The sequence below is a fragment of the Heterocephalus glaber genome, unplaced genomic scaffold (genome assembly GCF_053883595.1).
Source record: "Heterocephalus glaber isolate CG9 unplaced genomic scaffold, H.glaber_assembly_v1.0 deba00001498, whole genome shotgun sequence".
NCBI lineage: Eukaryota > Metazoa > Chordata > Mammalia > Rodentia > Bathyergidae > Heterocephalus > Heterocephalus glaber.
Genome location: NW_028258321.1, coordinates 6,235,841 through 6,263,310, shown reverse-complemented (window position 1 = coordinate 6,263,310; position 27,470 = coordinate 6,235,841). Strand labels below are relative to the sequence as shown.

The 27,470-nt window shown below is 45.7% G+C and overlaps 1 protein-coding gene across 7 annotated transcripts in view; it reads left to right on the top strand.

Moving 5' to 3' along the window:
* Nucleotides 1–5,527: 5,527 nt before the first annotated feature.
* The window catches only part of Hps6 (HPS6 biogenesis of lysosomal organelles complex 2 subunit 3), a 32,159-nt gene continuing 10,216 nt past the window's right edge, over nt 5,528–27,470 (top strand). For 4 of the 7 annotated variants that reach the window (XR_015440656.1, XR_015440657.1, XR_015440658.1 and 1 more), the window contains exon 1: nt 10,264–10,505. Coding sequence is in view for 1 of the 7 variants with exons in the window: in XM_087185780.1 (XP_087041906.1) it covers nt 5,566–7,947 (2,382 nt within the window). In the remaining 6 variants the exon portion in view is untranslated. The other 3 variants (XM_087185780.1, XR_015440661.1, XR_015440659.1) reach the window with 3 other exon arrangements.

Sequence of the window (27,470 nt, the reverse complement as noted above, 5' to 3'; positions counted from 1 at the left end):
GGCCACGGCCCAGGAAAGTGTCGCGAGAAGTTGGCGAAGGCAGCTAGGAAACCAGTGAAGAGAGCGGTGTTTTCGAAGTGTGGCAGACTTAACTCGACGGTTCTTTCCAGGCATAATGTGGCCTCTAGAAACACTGGCAGAGTTTGGAAGGATTTATGTGCCAGAGTATTTATTGCAAATTTGCAAGTGAAATGTTAGAAACAAACTCATTCAACAAATATGAGTGTCAGGCCGGGGATTTAGCTCAGTGGTGCCGCCGCCTGCCTCACAAGCGCAAGGTCCCGAGTCCGATACCCGGTATCAAAAAATAAAAAAAATAAAAAAAAATTGTGAGTGTCTTCTATTCTCTCTCTTGTGGTTTTTGTTTTGTTTTGTTTTGTTGAGACAGAGTCTCGCCGTAGTTCAGGATAGCTTTGAACTCACTATGTACTCAGGCTGGCCTCGAACTCAAGGCGATTCTAATGCCTCAGCCTCCCGAGTCCTGGGATCACAGTCGTGCACCACCATGCCCAGCCCTATGAGTGTCTAATATGTCCAAAACACCGTGTAATCCCAGCACTCTGTGAGGAAAGAGGGTCACAAGTTCCAGTCCAGCCTCGACAACTTAGTGACTTGGTGAGACCCTGTCTCAATGGGGATGTAGCTCAAGGCAAAGGCCCTGGGTTCAGTCCCCTCTTACAAACACACACACACACACACACCCCACACAGAAGACCAGCCTGGACTATGTAATGAGAACGTGTTTCAAAGAATAAAAAAACGAAAGTGGAGACTGGGGATGTAGTTCAGTGGAGTGCCTGGTTAGCATATACAATGCCTTAGGTTCAGTCCCAGCACCACACACACTGCCAGCCACCTGTTATATGTGCACAGTGTGTGTATATTTCCATCATCGTAATGACTATGAAATAGGTGCAATGAGAAAAACATTCTGAGTGATTAGTTTGTCTAATGTTTTAGAGTTTATAGAGGAAAGTCAACCCAATCTGCTAGGAAAGTGTGTGTGTGGTACTGGCCATCAAACCAATACTCAACACAAGCTCAGGTTCTTCATGCATTTTAATTTTTCTCATCTACTTATGTAGCCGGATTCTTGCAGAGAAACAGAACACCAAGGCGTATCTTTCCACAAAAAACTTTATTCGTGCCAGCACGAGCTCAGTGGGCTGAACCCTGATTATGGCAGAGTTTTGCCTTTTATACAATTTTTGTGTCTGTCTCCCTTAAATGGTAACACACAGACATACTACAGCCTGATGGGGTATAATCCGTGTCACAGAGTCCTACTAGAGCTACCCATGCATATCTAGGAACTGTGCCATGTTGCCTTTCTTTGTTCAGAGGAGCCCCGCCACACTAACATAGAATGTTAAAACATGATAACCTGTGCCTGATGTCATGCAGGCCTGTAATCTTAGCACTTGAGGGACCAAGGCAGGAGGATCTGCATGAGTTCAAGGACCACCAGCGCTACATAGTTAAGTTCCAGGCCAGCCTGAACTATATCAAGACCCTGTCTCAAACAAACAAGCAAAGGCATGAATACTTGTTAGGGGAGGAGGGCAAGTATAGTGAAGCAAACCCAGTGACTCTGGAACACCAGTTAGAAGCCCCTTGTCCCACTGAAAGGACCCTGTTCCACACCTGATTTCCTTTCAACAAAAATTTGTTTCACACCTACTGATGACCCAACCTTGGGAGTAGTAAGAAAGAAAAAAGTTACAATTCTGAGACAATATTGTAACAAATTCATACAAAGCTAGATAGAGGTATGTATAATGTTTTACATACCAAGCTGAATTACCAAGGGCAGGCTTAATGCTGCCTGTGGTGGCACAAATCTGTAATCCCAACACTCTGAGAGGCTGAGGCAGGAAGATCACAAATATTGGAATAGGCTGGACAATTTAGTAATTTATCAAGACCCTGTCACAAAATAAAAAGGTGAGGATGTAGCAGACTTAGAAAGGCTAGAGTTAAAAATGCACTGAAAATTCAGAGAAGGAAAAATTTTATGTCACTCTCCAGCAGCTTCCTGGAGAAGGTGAAGAGTGTCAAGTGTCAAGAGGAGAGAGGCCAGGTGTCATCACGCACACCTGTAGTCCACTCTGGAGGCTGAGGCTGGAGGACAGCTATGAGTTGTAGTGAGCTCAAGGCCATCCTGAACTATGTAATGAATCCCTGGCCCAATTAACTCCCCCGCAAAAAAGGGGATAGGAGAGGAGGAAAAGACAGTAAGAGGGTGAAGCAGCACAGTACATCACCACCCCTACATCAGGGAAGTAAACTCAGTACATTCCCAGACTACAGTGAGTTTAGAAGATCACATACTGAGTACTTAAAAGCACCTTGGTAACACTGTGTGATGAGATCTCACATCAGATACCTATGAACCTGTATAACTTTGGACAGTTACTTGAATTCCCTGAGCCTCAACTTCCTCATCTGGGAAATGGGGATAAGAAGTCCTATGTCAGCACCGTGTGGTGGTGCAGACCTGTAATCCCAGTACTCAGGATGCTGAGGCAGGAGGATCGCCACAAGTTCAAGGCCAGCCTGGGCTACATAGTGAGACCCTGCCTCAAAAAAAAAAAAAAAAGTCCTATGTCATATTGATTTGCTGATCCAACACAGAACTCTTGCCCTCTTATTCGACAAGACTCTTCCTCCTGGTGTCACTTAAGTGAAAAACCATGCCCAGGGTAAGTGGAGACATCCGACCTGGGCTTAGTCACTAGGTGCACCTTTCAAGGCTTTGGCTGTTGATAGCGAAGTTAAGACGGGGTGTTCAGAAGCCATTCGTGACAGGCTGTCTCGGGGCAGCAAGCAGGCCCCCTGCAGCAGTCTCCACAGTGTCTCTGCTGGGTTCTGCTGAAAACCAGCTGTGCTTCTGTCTTAGTCGCTGTCTTCTTCGCGGAGGCACAGTACTTGACACCCAAAAGTTAGAGGAGGAGAGGTTTATTTTGGCTTACATTTCAGTCCGTAGTCTGCTGGTTCCAAGGCACGAAGGCACTGCAGACGGACTGGGAGGAGGAGAGCTGCTTAAGTAACTGCGGATAGGAAGCAGAGAGTAAGGGAGGAACTGGCGGGGGGCGGGGGGCGGGGGGCGGGGGGGGGGAGGCGGCGGCCCTTGCTGGTCACGTGACCGCCTCTTCCGCCCAGACGGGATAAGTCAGGCATTCAGTCTTCCCACAGGCCCTGCTTAGCAGCGCCTGAGGCTGGGGGGCGTCTCTGTAAATCGCCACAGCTCCCTCTTTCTCGGTCAGCGAGCACTTTGCTCCCTGTTCATCATCCAAGCCTGTCCTTCCTTTTTCTTGCAGATTCTGTGAGCTCCCTGGTTCTTTCTGTTCTTCTAGTTAATTACACTTTTACTTAAAATAGCCATGGTTTATTTCTGTCACACACCTGAGTGTACTCGTGCACACACGCACATGCACATACACACCACTTGGGCATCAAATCCAGGAAGTACTGAGCTACATTTCCAGCCCTTATTATTACTTATTTTTACTTTTTTAATATTTAGGCCACTTGGGATTGAACCCAGGGACTTCTCACTGAGCTACATCCCCAGCCCTTTTTAATTTGAGATAGGGTCTCAATAAGTTTCCCAAACTGGGCTTAAAATCGAAATCCTCCTGTCTCAGCTTCCCAGATTGTTGGGATTACAAGTATGCACCACCATGCCCAGTTCTATTTTTATAACTTTTTTTTTTTTTTTGAGACAGGGTCTCACTATGTAGCCCAGGCTGGCCACGAACTCACTGCGATCATTCTGCCTCAGCCTCCCCAGCGCTGGAATTACTGGAGTGAACCACTACACCCGGCTTTATTTTTGTAATTTTTAACAAAAGTTTCCTAAGTCATATTACACACAAAAACGTGGGCCCATAAAAACTTACTCATTCAGGCTGGGGATTTGGCTCAGTGGTTTCGTCACCTGCTGCGCAAGTGTAAGAACCCAAGTTCGATCCCCGGTACCAAAAAAAAAATAATACTCATTGAAGTCTTTGTGCCAGGCTCTACTCTAAAAACTAAAAATAACAATAGACAGGATAAAAACATGAAAAAAATCCTATGGCAACTATAAGCAACTGGAGGAGTAATTTAGGGCAGGGAGATGACATGCAGGATGCATTGGGATTCGACTATCTATGAGACACCATGACGGAAATATTCAGTAGACATTTGGATACCCTTTAGTGGAACTCAGCAGAGATATCTAGGTTGTAGATAAATATTTTGGAGCCACTAGCTTAGAAGAAAGGGGTTTGAGCCATGAGAAAAGAGAAGACAGTAAATACATCTGGGCATGACGGCACAGCTCTGCAATCCCCGCACTCAGGAGGATGACAAAAGAGTGTCTAGGAAGTAATTGGGCCTCTAGGAAGAGGGCCAACAAGTGGAATGAGAAGGGAAAGAGAGGGCGTAATAGGAGTGGAGGCGGGGAGAGGAATTGAAAGGATCCCGAGACAGGACAGATGGAGGAGTGTCTGTGCTGAGAGCAAGAGGACAGCTGGGTGCGGGTCATAAAGACTGGGTGGGGCTCAGAGGCAAGGAGAGCCCTCTGGGACCTTCTTCCCAAGGGTGGGAGGAGCCACTACATTGTAGTGTGGGGAAGGGATGACATGTCACCTGTCCCAACAAACTGCTGCTCAGGGTGAGAACTGCTGCCACAGTATAAATTGTTCGTGTAGTGGTGTGGTTTGGTGCCCGGATCCGGCAGCCAGATCACCATGGTTGAAACCCACCTCTGTCACTTAACACCGTTGTGAGATGCTGCCGTAATACCTTGCTCGAGTCACTTAGCCCTTCTGTGCTTTACTTTCCTGGCCTGTAAAAGGGATGGGGTGAGGGAATGACTGTCCCATAGGGTGTGCTACGAAAGTGTTAGGTGCTATTATCATTATTTTCTTTCTTTTCTCTTTTTAAAATTATCATTATTTTCCACTAGATTGTCTTCTCCATGAGATTGAGCTTTTCTATTTTATTCAGGGCCGTCTACTCAGAGCCTGGTATAAAATAGGTGTCCAATAAAACAAAACTGATAACCGGGCGTGGTGGTACATGCCTGCAGTCTTAGCACTCGGGAGGGTGAGGCAGGAGCATCACCACAAGTTCGAGACTAGCCTGGACTACATAACAAGACCATATCTCAAAAAACTAAAAAACAAAACAAAACAAACAATAGCAGCAACAAAAGTTTGTGAATGAGTCAACTAGGGTCTCAGAACGAGGCTTGCAGGGAAGGAAAGCCTGGCCTCAGCGGCGCTGGATTCCCGAGTACTGAGTTAGATCCTGGTTTCTTGAGGCCGGGAACTGGGGGTCCCAGCCCAGTTGGAAGAGCATCATTAGGTCAGTAGAGTTCCTACCTGAAGAAGGCTGTTCCCCAGGAGGGGCGGGACGCGTGGGGCCTCCGGGGGCGGGGCCTCCGGGGGCCTCCCGGGGGCGGGGCTTCCCGGGGCGGAAGTCTTGCCTGGCTCTGTGCTCCCGAGATCCGCGCTCCTGGAGCGCGTCGGCGGGGCGGCGGGGCGGCGGGGCGGCGGGGCGGCGGGGCGGGTCACCATGAAGCGCGCGGCGACGCTGCGCCTGGTCTCCGACCTGAGCGACTTCAGCGGCGCGGCGCGGCTCCGGGAGCTGCTGGCCCGGGACCCCGCGGTGCGCGTGCGCTGCAGCGCCGACGGCCGACACCTGCTGCTGCTGAGCGGCCCCGGGGCGCCGACCCCGCAGCTGCTGGTGGCCGCTCGCGGGCCGGGCGCGGGGCTGGAGCGGGCCTGGCCCGAGGCCCGCGCCGCGCCGCTGGACGCCTTCTTCCTGGCGTGGCCGGCGCGGCCCGCTCTGGCGCTGCTGTGGGAGAGCGGCCTGACGGAGCTGTGGGGCGCCGACCTGGGCCCCTCCTGGCGGCCGCTGCACAACACCGAACTGTATCCGCGCGGCGCGGCCCGCGTGGCGGCGGTGGTGGCGCCCCGAGGCCGCCTGGTGTGGTGCGAGAAGCGACCGGACGGCGGCCACCGCGTGTGCGTCCGCACCTTGGAGCCGGGTGGGGAGGACGGCGCCCGCCTGGGCCGCACGCATGTCCTGCTGCACCATTGCCCGCCCTTCCACCTGCTGGCCTCGCGCAAGGACGTCTTCCTGCTGCCCACTGCCTCCACCTGGCCTGGTGCGTCCCACATCCTGCTCACTTGGAGCCCGAGCAAGGGCAAGGTGACGGTGGCTGCCCCGCGTCTCGGCCTCTCCTACAGTAAAAACCTGAATCCCAAGCAAGGGGACACCTGGGACTTCCGAACCCTGCTCCGAGGCCTTCCTGGGTTGCTGTCCCCCGGAGAGCCATTGGCTGCCCATACCTGGGCCCCAACTCCCCAGGGCCTGCTGTTGCTGGACTCCAGGGGCACCGTGAGCCTAGTGCAGGCCCACGGTAGTATCCGAACCGTGGGTGCCCTGCAGGAGGCCCCTGGAGAGCTGGAGGGCTCTGCCGCCCTGGGAACATTCCGTGGCACTCTGGCCTGTGGGCTTGGCGCCACCTTAGAGCTTCTGGACTTGAGCACCGGGCGGCTGCTGGAGCGAAAGGTCCTCAGTACAGACAGTGTCCATTTGCTGGAGCCCCCAGCCCTGGGCATGCAGGATGAGGAAGATCTAGAGACCCGAGGGGGCCTTCGTTTGCTTTCAGCCTTGGGTCTATTTCATGTGGGCTGGGAAGCCCCCCAGTCCCTTGAGCTGCCTTCAGCCACGGACTTGGTATTTGAGGAGGCCTGTGGGTACTACCAGCGTCGAAGCCTGCGGGGTGCCCAGCTCACTCCGGAGGAACTGAGGCACAACAGTACGTTCCAAGCACCTCAAGCCCTGGCCTCCGTCCTCCAGGGCCACCTGCCCCCGTCTGCACTGTTGACTACCCTGCGGGCTGAGCTTCGGGATTACCGGGGCCTAGAGCAGCTCAAGGCCCAGCTGGTGGCCGGGGAGGAGGAGGAGGCTGTCTGGACCGAGCTGGCCCAGCAGGAAGTGGCTCGCCTGCTGAGGACCGAGTTGACAGGAGAGCAGCTGGCCCAGCTCAACACTGTTTTCCAAGCTCTTCCTTCAGCAGCCTGGGGTGCCGTTCTTCGGGCCCTGCAGCTACAGCCAGATGAGAATGGCATGCTGAGCTCCCAGGCACCCCCTGATGTGTGGAAAAAGGTGCTGGCGGGTACAACAACTGGAAAGGAACCCCCCAATGGGATATTGCCGCCCTTTGAACTCCTGTGCCGGTGCCTGTGCCGCCTGGAGCCTCGGTGGCTCCCCCCCTTTGTGGAGCTGGCCCAGCAGCAGGGTGGGCCGGGCTGGGGGGCTGGAGGCCCAGGGTTGCCCCTGTACAGACGAGCTTTGGCCGTGCTAGGTGAGGGAGGGACCAGACTGGAGGCACTAGAGATTGAGCTGCTTTTGGGCAGCAGGCGGCCCAAGGCTGTGCTGCAAGCCGTGGGGCAGCTAGTGCTACAGGAGCAGTGGGAGCGGGCTCTGGAGGCTGGCCTGGCCCTCGGGCCCTCCAGCCCCCTGCTTCGAAGCGAGATCTTCAAACTGCTGCTGGCCGAGTTTGCCCAGCACCGCCGGCTCGATGCTCACCTTCCCCTTCTCTGCCGCCTGTGCCCCCCAGAACTGGCTCCCGATGAGCTCTTGCTTCTCCTGAGGACACACCTCCCGGATGAGGGGGGACCCCAAACCCCATTCCCTGAGCCTGGGGCAGAGCCCCCTCTCACAGTGGGCTTGCTCAGAACCCTGCTGAGGCAGACTGGGGCTCAAGGACGGCCCTTGGGCCCAGTCCTCAGCCGGTATGAGGACATCCTGTGGGACCCAGGCACGCCACCCCCCACTCCACCTCGGGGACCTGTGTCCACCCCGCAGGCATCAGACCAGCCAGGCCTGGAGCCCCGGCACCATCTGGACAGGGCCTGTGTGACGGACTCAGGAAGTCATTTGTAGGACACAGTGACCCAGGAAGAGTGCCTTGGAGTTGGAGGCGGCCAGGGTGGGACCCGTGTGTGCACTGCCTTTCTGGAACAATTTTTGAAATATATATAAATGTCAAATATGCACACCATTTTTGTGGTGTTGAACAGCTGAGGGTCTCAGGGTTGTAGATTATAGAGGGAGTGGTTGAATCTGGATCATTTGCTTAAAGCAGCCACTTCCAGTAATAAATTAACATTTATGAGCATCTGATACATGTCCCCGGATAAGAACTGTGACGGGGCCCTGAGCTGCTGCCTGTCCTCCAGGGTTCCTAGAGCAGCCCCTAGTTTCAAGGAAGATTTGCCAGACAGGAGAGCTAATCTCAGAGCCCTCTTAGCTTTGTAACAAGGACAGTTAGGAGCAGAGTGTGGAGGACTCTACATTCCTCCTGACTCACTAAGCCAAAAAATCAGTGTGTGCAGTGTGGATTTCTGCTTGTCTGGATTAGCCAGCAGGGCCACCTCTGCAGAGCCTTTGGCCCTAGGCCTACTTCTGCTCCAGTGGCCCTCTACCTGGTTCTGGGGTAGGGTAGGACCCTGGATGCTGCTACTCAGCGTCATCCTGGGCCCTGGCTACCCCCGTCCAAGGCTGGGTCAAGGTAAGGGTTGACATTGTGTTGTCCTCAGCTGGACCTGCAACTTGGATTCTGCTCACCCATGAGGCTGAGACTTAAAAGTGGACTTAGGGGCCGGGGATTTAGCTCAGTGATTTCGTCGCCTGCTCCGCAAGTGCAAGGACCCGAGTTCAATCCCCAGTACCAAAAAAAATGTGGACTTGGGCTCATGTAGGACCAGTTCTTTAGCCTCTCTGGAAGCAGGCAACCCCTCGGTCTTGCCCATGCTGTGGTTGGTGTGAGCTCCTCAGCCTTGTGGAGATACCGGGGCCTGCATCACTAAGTCTGGGACAGCTCCTTTGCCTTATGGGACTCTTGGGGTGACAACCTGGTCTTATCCAAGGCAAGGGTTGCCCTTGTCCTGGCCCTCAGGCAAGGCTGCCTACCAATGCCTGAAGTTAGATTATTGGCATCCAAGCCACTGCTCCTCCCAGAGGCCCTAGGCAAGGGATATAACCCTCCCTCGGCTTCTACTTGAGCCCCTTGTCTTGACCCATTATGGACCCATTATATCTCCTTAGTGGGAACCTGAAGGTGCCCAAAACCAGGAAGGCTCTTCCTGTTCACCATCCTACTGAATCATGGCTGCTTTCTCTCAACCTGAGATTGGGCTCTGGCCTCTTCTGTACCTGGAGAAGAAATTACACCAGTGGGTGTGCCCCTGGGGGCACAGGAAGTTGGGTCAGGTCTTCCCTTAGCATTGTATGCATTGGTAAGCAGTGCCTGCCTGTGAGCCTCACCCCTGAGCTGCTGCTGCCCTCTAACCCAGGGTCCGAACTGCCAGCCCCCTGGGGACCGCAGACTGCAAGGGTCAGAGTCAGCCCAGCCCATCCTGTGGCCTGCATGAAAGCAGACAAGACAACTCTTGACCTTCCACACCATGATCTGGCCTTCAGCCTGGCCCTAGGCCACCCGTCACAGAAACTATTACACTTGCTGTATGTTTTCTTAAACCTAACGTGGCTTCCCAGAAGCTGTTATTTTTGATACTGAGGCTTGGACCCAGGGAATCCACACTGGCTGCATCCTCAGCTCTTTTATTCATATTCTGAGGCAGGGTCTCAATAAGTGGCCAAGTTGCTGAGGCTGGGCTCAAACTTGTGATCCTCCTGCCGCAGCCTCCCAGAGCGCTGGGATCACAGCTCTGTAATTTTGTCTCTACATTCCTAGCGATTGAACCCAGGACCTTCACACTGAAATATTATCTCCAGCACTTTTAATTTTTTATTTTGAGACAAGGTCTTGCTAAGTTGCTAAATTATGTAGGGGGACTGGGCTCGAACTTGTGGTCCTCCTGGGTCAGCTGCGCTGTGTGTTAGCTTCCATTGTGGGCTGGAATTACTGCCTGCCTGCCTGACTGCCCCGCCCCTGTCTCCCTTTCTAGTCCTCGGCCCAGCCATTCTTTAATACTGTGATCACCCAGTTACTCGTCTCCCTCTTTAGCACACAAGTTCCTTGAGGACAGAGACCAGCGTTGTTTGTATTTTGTAACCTCTGCATGATCGCGCCAGGCTCGGCCGGGCCCAGGTAGCAGTGTGGGTGCAGGATGGGACCAGTGCCGGCTGAGCGGGAAGAGAAGGAGCTATGCTCGCGGCTCTAGCGCTTTTCTGGCTTCCCTCGCCGTTTCCTGATCCAGACCTGATACTGACGGCCGGAAGGCAGGTGGGTGGGAAGGAAGAGCCAGGCTGTGTAGGCAGTGCTGGGGGTCCCGAAGCCACTGAGCCATGGCCGGGGAAGAAAGGGGCACAACTCGGCCCTCGCGAGGCGCCCCCAAGCGGCGGCGGAGGGAGCCGGCCTGGGAGGCGGTGAGGCCAAGTCATGGCCGGAAGATGGGTCGCGGATCTGGCCTTTTGACGGCCTGCTGAGGACGCGTTCCGCATTCGGCAGCCGCTCCAGAGTTTGGTTCTCGTCAAGGGTGAGAGTAGCTCCCGCCGCCGAAGGGAGCCTGCCCAGTTCGAACGCTCTCGCACTTTCCGCTTTGCAGGCCCGAAAAATCCTGAGCTGCTCCCAGAGGTCCCCGCTCAGCCTCTCCCTGGGCGCGGGCGCCCCCTGGTGGTTGCGCGTGTCACTGCCGGCTCCATCCGTTACACTCCGCGGCGAGCGCGTTTGCTTGTTTCTCAGCCGGGTAGGGACGAGGAAGCCTGCAGAGGCGCTAACTCAGGGTTCTCGGAGGGTTAGAGCGGAGGAGAGGGCAGGAGAAGGTGCAGACTCTTGGAGAGAGGAAGAGTCCTGTGCTTGTCATCCAGAAGAAAGGCAGCCCAGGCTTCCCCTCCAGGACTGGGATTGGGAAGGAAGTTGAGCAGGCAGTAGTTTCCTGGGAGGGCACAGTAAGGTCACATTTTCTATGAATATAAAATATAAGAAGTCAGGCATGTGGCGCAGGCCTGTAACCCCTGCATTCCAGAGGCTGAGGCAGAAGGATCACCAGGAGTTCGATGTCAATCTGTGTTACATAATGAGTTCAAAACTAGCCTGTAATGTATCGTGAGACCCTGTCTCAAAAAACAAGAAAAGGAGGATTGTAGGCCCTGTGTTCCACCCCCAAAAAAGAAAAACCTGAGAAGAGCCCCAGGGCAGAAAGTTTGGAAGTGGCTGAGAGACCTCAAACTAGAGAAAGGAGCCAGGCACAGCCGGGCCAGTCAGCACTCAGCCAGAAAGACAGAGCAGGAAAACATTGCTTGGGCAGGCGTGCCTGTTTGTTTTCTTTCTTTCTTGGTACCGGGGATCGAACTTGGGACCTCGTGCTTTTGAGGTAGGCACGGGAACCACTGAGCTAAATCCCCAGCCCTCTTTTTTTCTTTTTTGAGACGGTCTTGCTATATAGCTCAAGCTGGCCTTGAACTCACTATGTAGCCCAGGCTGGCCTCGAACTCGTGGTGATCCTCCTGCCTCATCAGACTGAGTGCTGGGTTTGCAGGAATGGATCACCATACCCAGCTTCGGACTTTTTAAATCCTTTTGGCTTTGAAAAGCCATATACTTTCTCCTGGTAGAATGCAGTATCTTCCCAGGTGGCACCAGAACACCCCTCTGCTGCAACCTGGAAGGGAGAAAAGCTTGACTGGAGCTGGTGTGGGCCCTGAACTCCACATGTGCTTTCTTTATTCGCACATGATGATTGCATTCATTGTGGGGAGTTGGTTCATGTGTCTAACACATCTTAATTCTTTCTCCTTCCCCTCCCCTGCCTCCCTAACCCCTTCCATCTCTACATCCCCTTCCCATTTGCAAAAGATCTATCTCCATGTTTCCTACTATCTTTTATTTTGCTCTTTAAATTATTTATACTTTGGGTTTCACATATAGCAGAACCTATGCAATATAGTTAAGTTGTGTGTCTGATACTGTATATTCCACTTGACATCATGGCCTAATGTGCACCCATTTTCCTACAGATGGCTCAAGTTTATCCTTGTTTGTGGCAGGACAGCACTCTATTGTGTATAAATACTACATTTTCCTTATCCATTCATCTGTTGATGGACGTACAGGCTGCTTCCAAGATTTAGCTGTTATGAATTGTGCTGCTGTAAACATGGGGATGCAGGTATCACCATAATATGATGTCTTCAACTCCTTTGGAAAGATCCCCAGAAGGGAAATAGCTGAGTCAAATGGAATTTCTACGTTTAGTCTTTAGGGGGCTCTCCATACTGATTTTGTAGTGGTTGTATTAGTTTACATTTCCACCAACAATGTAGATAGTTCCTTTTCCCTGCAGCCTCTCCTTTAATTTCTTTTTTTAAAGTTAATTTTATTGGTACATTTTAGGTATACAATATAATGAAATTCATCCTTGGAAATTCACACCTTTACATAATCTCTCCTGGTTCTTATTTTTTCCCCATTCCCCTGGCCTCAATTCAACCACTCCAACCACTCCATCCCTCCCATTTACAAAGACTTTGTTTCCATTTTTTCATTTTCTCATATTAATTCCATTCCCTTCTTTCCTTTCCCCTACCCCTCCCACTTACCCTCTCCTTTAATTTCTTTCTTTCTTTCTTTCTTTCTTTTGTACCGGGGATCAAACTCGGGTCCTTGCACTTGCAAGGCAGACGACAGAACCACTGAGCTAAATCTCTTTAATTTCTTGATGATGTCATTCTTTCTGGGGTAAGATGGAATCTCAGTGTTGTTTTTAATTTGCATTTCTCTAATGGCTGGCGATGTTGAGCATTTCTTCATGTATTTGTTGGCCATTTGTGCTTCTTCTGTGAAGCATCTATTCATTTCACTTGCCCATTTTGTGACTGCGTCTTTTGGGGGGACTCTAATTTTCTGAGTTCTTTATATATTCTAAATATTAGTCTTATGTCTGAGGTCTCGGTGAAGGAATCTGCCATCCTAGGCTGGCTCCTGTCTTTCTTCAATCCTGCCGCTGATGGCAGCTGTTACCCACTGTGCTTTCCCAAGCCTTGTCCTCGGGACCCCCAACTCTCAAGCCTGTCCTTACCAGTGGCCGCACCCCCTTTCTCTGAGCCAGTCCCCTGCATGACCCTGTGTGAGAGAGAACTGATCTGGTCCAAGTGCCGGAGCGGCCCGTCTCAGGCTTGTTCTGAAATAAACCTGTCATGTTGAGCTCATACCTTTGTTCCTTTTCCTCCTTTATTCCTAACACTTGGCACAAACCATTTTCCTATTATGTAGGTTGTCTTTTCAGTCTGTTGGTTGTTTCTTTTGCTGTGCAGGTTTTCAATTTGATATGGTTCCATTTGTTGATCCCTGATACTAGTTCCTGTGCAACTGAGATTCTATTCAGAAAGTCCTTACCTACTCCTATGACATCAAGAGTTTTACCTATTTTATCTTCCAGCAGGTTACATGTTTGTTTTATTATTTCATTCTTTCATCCATTTTGACTTTAGTTTAGTACTTGGTGAGACATATTGGTCTAGATTCAATCTTCTGCATGGCCAGTTTTCCCAGTGCCATTTATTAAAGAGGCTGTCTTCCCTCCAGGGTGTGTTTTTGATCCCTTTGTCAATGATCAAATAGTTGGATTCACTTGAGTTTGTTTCTGCATCCTCTACTCTGTTCCATTGAGCATCAGGTCTGTTTTTGAGCCAATACCATGCTGTTTTTTATTACTGTAGCTTTGTAGTATAATTTCAGTTCCAGGATTGTGATGCCTCCTGCTTTGCTCTTGTTGCCCAGGACTGTTTTTGGTATTCTGGGTCTCTTCTGGTTCCATATGAATTTTAGGGTTGTTCTCTCCAGTTTTATGAAGAATGTTATTGGAATTTTTATTGGGATTGCATTAAATCTGTATATCAGTTTTGGAAATATGGTTGTTTTTGCTATATTGATTTTGCTTTTCCAGGAACAGGGAATATCTTTCCATTTTATGAGGTCCTTTTCAATTTCCTTTTTCAGCATACTGATTGTAGATGTCTTTCATTTCCTTAGGTTAATTCTGAAGTATTTACTTTTTCTTGGTGCTATTGTGAATGCTATTTTTTTCTAATTTCTTTTTCAGTGAGTTCATTATTAGTATACAGGAACACTACTGATTTTTGTGTGTTGATCTTGTTTTTGGTTCATTTGTTTGTTTGTTTGTTTATTTATTTTGGTACCGGAGATTGAACTCAGGACCTTGCACTTTTGAGGCAGGTCCAGGGCCACTGAGCTAAATCCCCAGCCATATTTTTGGGTTTTTTGAGACACAGCTTGCTGTGTAGTCCAGACTTGTGTGTTGATTTTGTGTCCTGCTACATTAGTGAAGTTTTTTGGTTTTTTTAGTATTGAGGAGCAAACTCAGGGCCTCATGCTTGCCTGGCAGGCACTGTGCCACTGAGCTACATTCCTGGCCCATGAAGTTGGTTATCAATTCTAAGAGTTGGTGGATTTGGGGGTCTTCTAGAGGATCATGTCACCTACATATAATGATAATGTGAGTTCTTCCTTTCCCATACATATCCCTTTTTCTTTTTTCATGTTTAATTGCTCTTTCTAATGTTTGAAGTACTATGTTGAACAGGAGAGGTAATAGTTGACAACTTTGTCTTGTTCCTGATTTTAGCAAGAAAGCTTTCAGTTTTTCTCCATTTAATATGATTTTGGCAGTAGATTTCTCATAAAATTTTTTTTTTGGTAGCAGGGCTCGAGCTCCGGACCTTGCGCTTGGGAGGCAGGCGTGGAACCACTGAGCTAAATCCCCTGCCCCTCATAAATGGTTTTTATCAGATTGAGATAAAGTCCTTCTATTTTCTTCAGAGTTTTTATTGTGAAAGAATGTTGGATTTTGTCAGAGGCTTTTTCTGCATCTCTTGAGATAATCATATGATTTTTGTCCTCACTTCTGTTGGTGATGCGTTACATTTATTGATCTGCATATGTTGACCCATCCTTGCATCCCTGGGATGAAGCCTACGTGGTTGCTTCATGATGTATGATCTTTCTGATGATTCATTGCATTCTGTGTGCCAGTATCATACTGAGGATTTCTGCATCTATGCTCATTAAGGAGATTGGTCTGCAGTTCTCAGTTTTGGTTGGGTCTTTGCCTGGTTTTGGAATCAGGGTAATAACAGCTTCCAGGAAGACTTTGGGAGTACTCCTTCCCTTTAACTTCATTGAAAGCTTCAGGAGTTTTGGTGTTAGACGTTTCCTGAAGTTTTTGTAGAATTCAGCAGTCTATCTAGATCTGGACTTTTCTTAAAAGTGGTGGGTTTTCTATTACTGCTTCAATGTCATTGCCTGTGATTGGATTATTCAGGGTTTCTAAATCTTTTTGGTTCAGTTTTCATAATATTTCTTCTGTAATCCTTTGTTAGTTTAAAAGTGTACTGTTTGCTTTCCATGCATGTGTATAAATTTTGTTTTCTTTTATTGTTGATTTTTAGTTTCATTGTGCTATGATCTGATGATATGCATGATATAATTTCACTTATTTTACATTTACTTAAACTTACTTTATTGGTTAGTATATGGTCTATTTTGGAGAAAGTTCATGTGTTACTGAGAAGTCTGTATTCTGTTGATGGTGGTAGAATACTCTAGGTATCTATTAAGTCCATTTGTTTAAAGGTTTTATTCAAACTCTTTTTTTTTTGGTACCAGGGATCAAACTCGGGTCCTTGTGCTTGCAAAGCAGGCAGTGGAACCATTGAGCTGAATCTCCGGCCCTTTATTCAAACTCTTTAATATGTCTTTTTTTTTCTTTGAGACAGAATCTCACTCTGTAATTCAGGCTGGCCTTAAACTCACTATGTAGCCTAGGTTGCCCTCATACTCATGCCAATCCTCCTGCCTCAGCCTCCTGAGTGCTAGAATTACAGGCATGCACCACCATGCCGGGCTCAAACTCTAATATTTCTTTCTTGATTTTTTTGTCTAGTTGATCTGTCTGTTTGTGATAGTGGGGTATTGAAGCCCCCTACTATAATTGTGTTTATGTTTACCTGGTCTTTTATGTCCAGTAGTACTTGTTTTATGATGTTGGGTGTGCCATTGTTTGGTGCATCTCTATTAATAAGTGTTATCTCTTCCTGTTGAATTGTTCCCTTAACCAAGGTGTGGTGCCTTTCTTTGCCTGTTTTGATCAATTTTGGCTTGAAGTTCACTTATCTGAATATAGGATAGGAATTCCATTGCATGGGATATTATTTTCCATCATTTGATTTTTAGACTCTGAGTTTCTTTTTGGGGTAACTGTGTTTGTTGTATACAGCATACTGTTAGATTTTGTTCTTGATCCGCTCTGCCAGTCTGTGTCTTTTGACTTGAGAATTGAGAGCATTCACATTGAGAATTTGTTTTGTTCTTGTGGGTATTTTTTTTTTTTTTTTTTTTGATACCAGGGATCGAACTTGGAACCTTGGGCTTGCGAGGCAGGCACCGGAACCACTGAGCTAAATCCCTGGCCCCAAAACAGGCACACTGTTGAGTAGGAGAAGGTCACATAGTCACATTTTTTTTTTTTTGTACCAGGGATCGAACTCGGGTCCTTGCGCTTGCGAGGCAGGTGGTGGAACCACTGAGCTAAATCCCCGGCCCCTGATTTTTAGTTAATTCCAGTTAATCTTAGTCTTTACATCATCTAGGAGCTGTTGGATGCATGTTTCACAGACTCTTGTTTTTCAGGTTCCTGTCACTAATTGGTCACTGACAACAGCCCTGTCTTCTAGTGCTGGCACTCTGTCCTCACACTGGTCACTTCTGCTGCCCAAACTTTAAACAGAATTTTTTTGGGGGGTCCCGGGGACCAAACTCAGGACCTTGAGCTTGCTAGGTAGGCATGGTGCCATTGAGCTACATCCCCGACCCCTCTTGAATTTCTATAGGAAGCCTTTTTATGGACTCTCTAAAATTCTTTTTTTCCCTAAAATTCTATTTTATGCTGGTCATTCGTGTTGGGCATTTTTTGTTTACCTCTGCTACCTTTTTAATTTTTTAAGGGTCTTCTGTAGACCCTGATCATTTTGTTTATTTGGGCCAATGTCTTATTACTTACATCTTCTGTGAACTTGCCAAATGCCTTATTTATCTGTTTTGTTATATCCCCTGATATCATCTCATATTTTTTAGTAAAACATTTATTGGTGCATTTTACATATACATATTGATAACGTTCATCATAAGGAATTTGTACCAGTATATAATGTACCCTGCTTCCTCTTTTTTTTCCACATCCCCCCTTATGTGCAAAAGCTTTCTATCCATTTTTCCCTTTAATTTTTTGTCCATTCCTTCCTTTCCCCCTTACCCCTCCCATGTTCTCCTTCCCGTTTGAACATTTTCTTCCCATTTCCCAATGTCTATTGTACATTTTAGTCCTTATTTCAACTTTTGGCTTCTCACACCAGAGAAACAGTGCTTTATTTAAATGTATGTACAATTTATTTCACGTAGGAGTATGGTCTCAAGGTGCATCCATTTAGCTAGAAATGTCTCAAGCTCATCCTTCTCTATGGCAGAGTGTAGTACTCTATTGTATTAAAAAAAAAAAAACACCCCACATCTTCTTTATCCATTTGTCAGTTGATGAGCATTTGGGCTGTTTCTAAGATTTAGCTATTACAGACTGTGCTGCTATAAACATGGGTGTGCATATATCACTGTGGTATGACACTTTTAATTCTTTTGGGAAGATACCAAGAAGGGGAATAGCTGGCTCAAATGGAACCTCTAGTTTTAGTTTTTTGAGGAATCTCCATACTGATTTCCACAGTGGTTGCATCAGTCCATACTCCCACTAACAGTGGAGAAGGGTTCCTTTTCCCCAAACCCCTCCAGCATTTGTTATTGGTTGATTTCTTCATAAAAGCCATTCTTTCTGGAATTAGATGGAATCTCAGCGTTGTTTTAATTTGCATCTCTCGAATGACAGGTGATGTTGAACATTTTTTCATATATTTATTTGCCATTTCTAATTCTTTTTCTGAGAAGTATCTGTTCATTTCAGATGCTCATTTTTGGATTGGGTCTTTACATTTTGGGGAGTCTGATCTTTTTAACTTCTTTATGTATTCTAGATATTAGTCCTTTGTCTGAAGAAGAGCTGGTAAAATTTTTTTCCCACACTGTGGATTGTCTCTTCACTCCTTTTTTTTTTTTTTAGGTACTGGGGATCGAACTTGGGTCCTTGCGCTTGCAAGGCAGGCGGCAGAACCACTGAGCTAAAAATCCCTGGCCCTCTTCACTCCTTTTTGTTTTTATATATTTATTTTTTGCAGTACCAGGGACTGAACCCAGGACCTTGCGCTTGCGAGGCAGGTGCGGTGCCACTCAGCTAAGTCCCTGGCTCTCTTCACTCTTTTGTGGTTTCTTGTGCTGTGCTAAAGCTTTTTAATAATTTGAGATCCCAGTTGTTGATTCTTTGTGATATTTCCTGTGCAACTGGGGTTTTGTTCATAAAGTCTTTGCCTACACCAATGTCTTTGAGAGTTCTACCTATTCTATCTTCCAGCAGATTCAGTGTTTCTGTTTTAATATTTAGATCTTTGATCGATTTTGATTTGAATTTAATGCATGATGAACGATATGGGTCTAGTTTTGATCTTTGGCATGTGGAAAGCCCGTTTTTCCAGCACCATTTATTAAAGAGGCTATCTTTCTTCCAGTGAAGGTGTTTGGCTCCTTTGTCAAAGATGAGGTGGCTGAGTGTGTTGTTTAGTGTGGTTTCTGCATCTTCTGTTCTGTTCCATTGATCCTCAGTGCCGTGCTGTTTTTTTCACTGTAGCTTTGTAGTGTAATTTTGAGTCAGGGGTTATGATGCGCCCTGCCTTGCTTTTGTTGCCCAGAATTGCCTTTCTATTCTTGGTCTCTTCTGCTTCCAAATGAATTTTAGGATTGTTTTCTCTAGTTATGTGAGATATACTTTTAGTATTTTGATCAGGATTGCATTAAGTCTGTATAACAGTTTTGGAAGTATGTCCATTTTCACTATATTGGCTCTTCCTATCCAAGAAGAAGGGATATCTTTCCATTTTTTGATATCCTCTTCAATCTCCTTTTTCAGAGTCCTGTACTTTTCCCTGTAAAGTTCTTTTACTTCCTTTGTTAGATTGATTCCTAGGTATTTCATTTTCTTGGATGCTATTGTGAAAGGTGTTGTTTCTCTAATTTCTCTGTCAGTGGTTTTTTTATTTGTGTACAGGAATTCTATTGATTTTTGAGGGTTGACTTTGTATCCAGCCAGGCTACTGAATTTGGTTATTAAATCTAGAAGTCTTTTGGTGGAGCTTTTGGGGTCTTCTATGTAAAGTATCATGTCATCTGCAAATAATGACAATTTAACTTCTTCTTTTCCTATCCTTAATCCTTTTATTTCTTTCTCTTGTCTCATTGCTCTGGCTAATGTTTCCCAAACTATATTGAACAGGAGTGGTGACAGTGGACATCCTTGTCCTGTTCCTAATTTTAGAGTAAAAGCTTTCAGTTTTTGTCCATTTAGTATGATGTTGGCTGTTGGTTTGTCATAAATGGCTTTTTTCAGATTAAGGTAAAGACCATCTATACCAATTTTCTTTAGGGATTTTATCACAAATGGGTGTTGGACCTTGTCAGATGCTTTTTCTGCATCTATTGAGAGGATCATATGGTATTGTCTTTGGGTCTGTTAATATAGTGTATCACATTGGGCCAGGGATTTAGCTCAGTGGTTCTGTTGCTTGCCTTGCAAGTGCAAGGACCCGAGTTTGATCCCTGGTACCAAAACAAACAAACAAACAAAAAAATATAGTGTATCACATTTATTGATTTGCGTATGGTGAACCGTCCTTGCATCCCTGGGATGAATCCAACTTGGTCATGGTGTAAACCTTCTTGATGATTTGCTGCATTCTGTTTGCCAGTATCTTATTGATTTTTACATCTGTGTTCATTAAGGAAATCAGCCTGTAATTCTCCGTTTTGGTTGGATCCTTCTCTGGTTTTGGAATCAAGTACTGCTTACTCCCAGAAATGAATTTGGGAGTATTGTTTCCCTTTCAATTCATTAAAGAGTTTTAGAAGTAGCGGCTTTAGATCATCTCTAAATTTCTTGTAGAATTCAGCCGTGAATCCATTAAAGCCTGAGGTTTTTTTGCTTTGTTTTGTTATTTTGGTACCAGGGATCAAACTCGGGACCTTACACTTTCAAGGCAGGCAGCAGAACCACTGAGCTAAATCCCCAGCCCTCAAATACAGGTTCTTGAAGTATGTATTGATGATCTGGATTTCTGCAGGATCTGTTGTGATTTCACTTTTTTCATTCTTAGTTCCATGAATTTGAGTCTTTTCTTTCCTTTTTTTCATAAGATTGGCTAAGAATTTGTCAATTTTATTTAATCTTTCAAAGAAGCAACTCTTTAATTCATTGATTCTTTGTATTGTTTTCTTAGCCTCCATTGCATTAATTTCTGCTCTGATCTTTATAATTTCTTCCCTTGGCCCAGGGATTTAGCTCAGTGGTTCCACTGCCTGCCCTGCAGGCACAAGGACACGAATTCGATCCCTGGTACCAAAAAAAAAAATAAAATAATAATAATGATAATAATAATAATAATAGGGCTGGGGATTTAGCTCAGTGGTTCTGCTGCCTGCCTCGCAAGCGCAAGGACCCGAATTCAATCCCTGGTACCAAAAAATAAAAATAATAATAATAATAACAATTTCTTCCCTTGTATGAGCTTTGGACTTAACTTGTTCTTCTTTTTCTAGAAGCATGAGGTTCAATTGCTTCTCAGCCTTTTGGCTAAGATCAAGTGTAGAAGCTTGAGGTTCAACATTAGGTTATTTGGGGCCAGGGATTTAGCTCAGTGGTTCTGCCGCCTGCCTCGCAAGCACAAGGTCCCAAGTTCAATCCCTGGTACCAAAAAACAAAAACAAAAACAAAAAAAATTAGGTTATTTGAGCTCTTTTTCTGATATGAGTATTCACCACTTTAAATCCTTGTAAGACTGCTTTCACTGTGTCCCATAAGTTCTGAGATGTATTGGCATTATCATTAAATTGTAGAAACTGTCTAATTTCTTCTTTAATATCATATTTATGCCCATTGATTGTTTACCAGGGTGTTATTTAATTTTCATGTGTTTATGAAGTTCTTGTGGTTTCTTTTGCCATTGATTTCTAATTATGTTGCACTATGGTCTGTTAATATGCCATGAGATAATTTCAGTTATTTTGCATTTACTTAAGCATGTTCTATGAGCTAGTATGTGGTCTATTTTGGAGACTGTCCCACGTGTAAATGAGAAGAAAGTGTATTATAATGTTGTGGGGTGGAACATTCTGTAGACATCTACTAAGTCTATTTGTTCAAAAGTTTGGTTCAATTCTGATATTTCATTGTTGATTTTTGTCTGGTCGATCTATCTATTTGTGACAATGGGGTATTGAGGTTCCCCCACTACAATTGTATTAGTGCTTATTTGATTTTTCACATCCATTAATATTTGTTTTATATAGTTGGGTGCACTGGTATTTGGTGCATATATATTTATTATTGTTATCTCTTTCTCTTGAATTATTCGTTCTTTTTTTTTTTTTTTTTTTTTTTTTGGTGCCGGGGATCGAACTCAGATCCTTCCGCTTGCACAGCAGGTGATGAAACCACTGAGCCAAATCCCTGGCCCCCTTGAATTATTCCTTTTACCAAGATGTAATGACTTTTTTTTTTTCTCTTAATCAGTCTTGGCTTGAAGTCCACTTTGACTGCAAATAGAATAGCTACCCCTCCTTTTTCCAGCTTCCTGTCACATGAAATATTGTTTTCCATCTTTTGACTTTTAGTCTATGAATTTCTTTTTGAATTAAATGTGGTTTTTGTATGCAGCATCTTGTTGGATCTTGCTTTTTGATCCATTCTGCCAGTCTGTTTCTTTTGATTGGTGAATTGAGACCATGTACATTGATGGTTATAACTGATATCTATTGATTTATCCCTGTCATGTTACTTTCCTGTTGTTGGCTCCCTTCTTTCCTCCTCTGTTTGTTTGCCTTGCCTGGAAAATTCATTTTGTTGGGGTTCATAGAGTTGTAGTCATTGTTATCTCTCTCTAGAATATCCTTTAGAGCACTTTGGAGTGCTGGTTTTGTGGTCATGAATTTCCTCAGATGTCATTTGTCATGGATATATCTTATTTCTCCAACAATTTTGAAAGATAGTTTTGTGGGTACATCAGTCTGAGTTGGAGGTTGTTTTCCTTTAGCACTTGAAATACTTCACTCCAAGCTCTCCTTGACTTGAGGGTTTGTGTTGAGAAGTCTTCTTTGAATCTGATGAGCTTTCCTTTATAGATGATTTGTTTCTTTTCTCTAACAGCTTTTAATATTCAGTTGTATTTAATTTCTGGAATCTTGACTATTATATCCCTTGGGGAAGTTTTTTGATCATGATTAATTGGAGTTCTATATGCCTCACTTATCTGTATGTGAAATTCTTTTTCCCTGTTTGGGAAATTTTCTGCCATTACTTCTGTGAACTGGTTTTTGATGTCATTTGTGCTATCTCTTGCCTTTCCATTGACTCCAATCAATTTTATGTTATTCTTTGCATCATCTACCAGCTGCTGGATTGATTTCTCATGGTCCCTTGCTATTTTTAAGGAGTCTATCTTTTTGTGATTGCTAACCACAATCCTGTCTTCTACATCTGATATTCTGTTCTCACATTGGCTCATTCTACTGTATAATTTCAAAGGATTTTTTAATCTCCTGGATATCTGTTTGACTCTACTTTATGGATTCCATTTCTTTCCTATGCTGGGTGTTGATGGTTTCCATCATTTTCCTGAGTTCCTCTATTTTTTTTGGTAATCTGTATCTGTTCTAGAGTCACTAACCATGTCTTTCATTCTGGTCACCATCTCTGTAGTTATATGAGAAATTATTTCTGCTGTGAATTTTTCTAGAGCCTTGTTCACTTACTTTGTTACTTCTGCTGTTACCATTTCAGGGAGTCCAGGTGGGTGGCTTTCAGATTGTTCCATTACCCCCAGGGTTTGCCTTTGGTGACCTGGAGGTCTGGGGGTCAGTGCATCTTGTTGAAATGTCTTCTCATTTTCTTTCTTTTTTTTTTTTTTAGTTTAATTCAGGTTGATGCTTGTAGATTGCTTATGGCAAGTAGCTTTGTTACCAGTAATCAGAACCCTTAGGAAATAACTACTTATGAGAGATGTCTTCCAGTTGTAGCTGGCTTTTTGGTTTAAAGTCAGTTGCAAGATCCTGCATCTTCAATTTATTGGGAATGTGAAGTTACTGTCTACTTGGCCTCACCCCTGATTCTTTGACCCTGGCCTATAGTATTATTGGGTTTTTTTGGTACTGGGGATCGAACTTGGGACCTTGTGCTTGCAAGGCAGGCGCCAGAACCACTGAGCTAAATCCCCAGCCCCAAGCCTATAGTATTGGGTTTTTTTGTTTGTTTGTTTTGGTACCAGGGATTGAACTCCGGTCCTTGCACTTGCACAGCAGGTAGCAAAACCACTGAGCTAAATCCCCGGCTAGCCTATAGTATTGTTTATGACCCATAGGCAATCTCAGTCTGGGCTTACCAAGAAGAGTAACTGATTAGAACAATTGTCACCTTGCTAAAGTAGTGTAATCAGAAATAACAATAGCATCAAACACAGCCTAGAAAATGACAAACTATCATCACTATTTATTAGCCACCTTTAACCATATGTACTAGATTGTGGTTATATAACAAAATCTAAAATTAACCAGAAAATTGTATGTGAATAAGCCCTCAATATGACAATTTTACCCTCAGGGGAGAAAATTTAATAGTGATTAGGGGGATAAAATAGAGAAATAGAAGAAGAGGAAGAGATTACAAGCAAGACTGGAAGACAAAAGAAGATTACACAAACTTTAGCAAACTGGTGAAAAAGGGAATGAGAGAAGGGAGAATAAAAACAGAATAGAAAAACAAAAAAAAACCTAGAAACTGTGTTCACACTCATATAAAAACAAGAATAAACAAGAAAAAACAAAGTAAAAACAAAAACAAGAAAAAGAGACAAACATGTTCACTTCAAGGTATGTCTCTCCTGTCCTCCTAGACAACATGGGCAGACAGGTTCCAGATTCAAGTTGATTAATCCCAGCATGCCAGCTGTAGCTTTATGGCAGGGTGGTGGATAATCCCACTGAGCCTGTACCTTATGTCCATTGAAGTTCAGGCTGGTTTCTGGACGCGAGGCTGGAACTCAGTTTGTTCAGCCTGCAACAGTGTGTCCTTCCTACTGTCTTGAATTTAGCAATCTCATCCTGACACTGGGAGCCACTAGGTGGAGCCAGCCCCCAGCTGTTCTGAGTTCCAAGCTCAGTTGGCCCCTCTCCACAGTGGCTACCAGCCAATCGCCCTCTCCTGGGTGGGATCTGAACCCAAATAACTCACTAGCCACTGCAGTCCTCTGGTTCCACTGCTCCATTCCACTGGTGCATTTCTTTTCTTTTCTTTTCTGTTTTTTTTTTTTGGTACCGGGGATCGAACTTGGTTCCTTACACTTGCAAGGCAAGCGGCAGAACCACTGAGCTAAATCTCCAGCCCTGGTGCACTTCTTTGTGGAGGCCTCTGGGATTGCCAGTAGTCACTGTGCATCTATAGGTTCCAGCCACCCCTCCCATGCAGTGGGTGAGGGCTCAGGAGAAAAGGCTGCTTGGTACCTCCTTCATTGAAGTCTCTGTTCACTCTCCCCCATGGGCTTCAATTGATTCAGATCTCTCCAGGGTCCCGAGGACCCACTTCTCTCCTTCTCTTCCTCATGTTGCTGTATTCCAGCATCTGGACACCAAACCTCGGAGAGGCTGTTTCTCTGCTGCTCACTACTCCACCATCTTCCCAGAAGTTTGTAAGCAAAGGCAGATCATTTAAAACCCTATGCCCGATGACCTTCATCTCCAGTACATTAGCTGTTTTCGTGTGCCTGGCCACACCAAAATGCACTCTGCTGGCTCAAATCACCAAAATGTTATTGGGTAGCTTATTTCTAAAAAGTGGCTCAACACCTAAATGTTACTGGGTTCTGGATTGCTTGTGTCTCCTTCTGGAGTTGGATTCCATGTTCTTCTCACCTCAAAGAATTAAACAAAATGAGCAAAAAGCATTTGCAAAGTTTAGTCAAGAAAGTAAAAGTGAAGAGTGGGAGAGAAATAGGCTCTGCAGAGTGAACTTGGACCGAATAAAGAGAAACACAGCAAGAGCAAGGATAAAAGTACATGCTACATATCTGTTTGTTTTCTGAGACAGCATCTCACTATGTAGTTCAGGCTGGGCTTGAACTCACTAGGTAGCCCAGGTTGGCTTTCAACTCCTGGTGATCCTCCTGCCTCAGCTTCCTGAGTGCTGAACTTATAGGCATGTGTACAACCAGCCTACCATAATTCTGACATTGTCTTCACATTGGTCACTTCTGTTGCCTATGCATTCGATAGAATGTTTTTTTCACTAGAATTTTTTATCTCATGAGTTTGTTTTTGGGGGGTTTTTTTTGGTACTGGGGATTGAACTCAAGTCCTTACACTTTCGAGGCAGGCATGGTACCACTAAGCTAAATCCCTGGCCCATCTCATGAGTTTTTGTTTGATACTATCTCATGGACTCTAAGTGATCATTCTTGTCTTATATCATTTTGTTTAGCTCAAGTAGCTTCTGTTAGTGTCTTCTGTAAGCTCACTCACTGATCATTTTGTTTATTAAGTCCATTATCTCCTTAGTTATATCATCTCTGCATCACCAAGCACCCCATCAATTTTGTGTGTGTCCTCTTTTATCTCTTCATATAATCAACTGTGTGACTTTTGATTTGTTCCCCTTTGGTGCCCCGTGGATCAGCTTTGGGGGAATTGAGAGCTTGGGGAGGCATTTTGTTGTGTGTGTGTGTGTGTGTGTGTGTGTGTGTGTGTGTGTGTCTTTTCCAATAGTGCACCCTGGACATGGCTAGCTAGAGATCTTTGCCTCTGTCCCAAGATCCAACCTCCAGCGTTATGGGGAGGGGAGAATGCAGTACAACTGGCCCAGCACCCATTTCTCCAGAAATGAGCCACAGTCATGTCAGTGACACAAAGACAAACCAGATATTGGCATGGAGTAAAAACCAATTAACGGAAACAACTATGCCAGGAGTAGCAACAGAAAAGAAATCAGCAACAACAGAGTCAAAAACAAACTGGATGTTGACATATTGTAAGGACCAATACAAGCTGGGGAGTTAGCTCAGTGGTTCCGCTGCCTGCCTCGCAAACACAAGGTCCCGAGTTTGATCCCCGGTACCAAAAAAAAAAAAAAAAAGAACCAATACAAGCTACCACTGTACCGCTCTTAACGATAGAAAAGATCTGCAGTTACAATGTAGACACAAGGACAAATCGAATGGTGACATACAGTAAACATTTACTAAATGCAACAACAATACCACCATTAACCATAGAAAAGAATTCAACAATAATAGCATAGAGCCAGCTAAATATCTAAAAGTTAATAGTGTGGGCATGGTGGTGCATGCCTTAATCCCAGCACTAAGGAGGCTGAGGCAGGAGGATTGCCATGAGTTCAAGGCCAACCTGGGCTACATAGTAAGTTCAAGGCCAGTCTGAACTAATAGTTCCTATCTCAAAAACAACACAAGATAAATAAAAGTTAATAGAGCTCAATAATAATACTTGTGTTAGTGGAGACAGATCCCATCCTCAGTAGCCAGGATTAGTGTTCCAAATGCTTCTTTCTTTTCCCTGTGTTGTCTTTAGTTTCTCAGTGGTTTCTAGTTTTTCTGTTGGCTCTTTCTTAATTCCTAGAGATTTTTTTCTTTTCTTTTCTTCATCAAGTTGTTTTTCAGGTGTCTCGATTCCAGGTCCTGGAGAGGCTGGACTTGGCTGTTGATCTTTGCTCCACCATTTGCCTTCTCCGAATGTTGCTGTCTTACCTTTGTCATCATCCCTTCAAGCTTCAAAAGTCAGACACTGCACGCAGAGGGCCCCTGAGTCTGCCATGAGGGATGGGAGAAGGAGGGCCCACGCTCTGGCATCTCTTCCCCTGGGAGGAGCTTTTAGGAGCTGAGTTCCAAAGGGTCATCTGGGTGGGGGTAGCTGAGAAGCCACCAAGAAGAACAAGTAGCCAGGTGTGGTGCACTCCAGGAATCCTAGCACTCAGGAGGCTGAGGCAGGAGAGTTGAGTTCAAGGCCAGCCTGGATTACATATATAATAAGACACTGTCTCAGAGGGAAAAAAGTGGTATTTGTTGGGGGAGCTGTTTGTGCCGGGCTGAGGGTGAGACAGGCAGTGGGTGATGCTCAGCACAGCCATACCGCAGGCAAAGAGGCACACGGACAGCTGCCCTGGTGGTGTTTCAGGCCAGGGCCGATAGAAGAGACGACAGAGCCAGGTCTGAATAGGACACCAGGGCCCTCACACTGTTCTAGATCCTGTTAGAGCTGTCCCTTCCCTGTCACC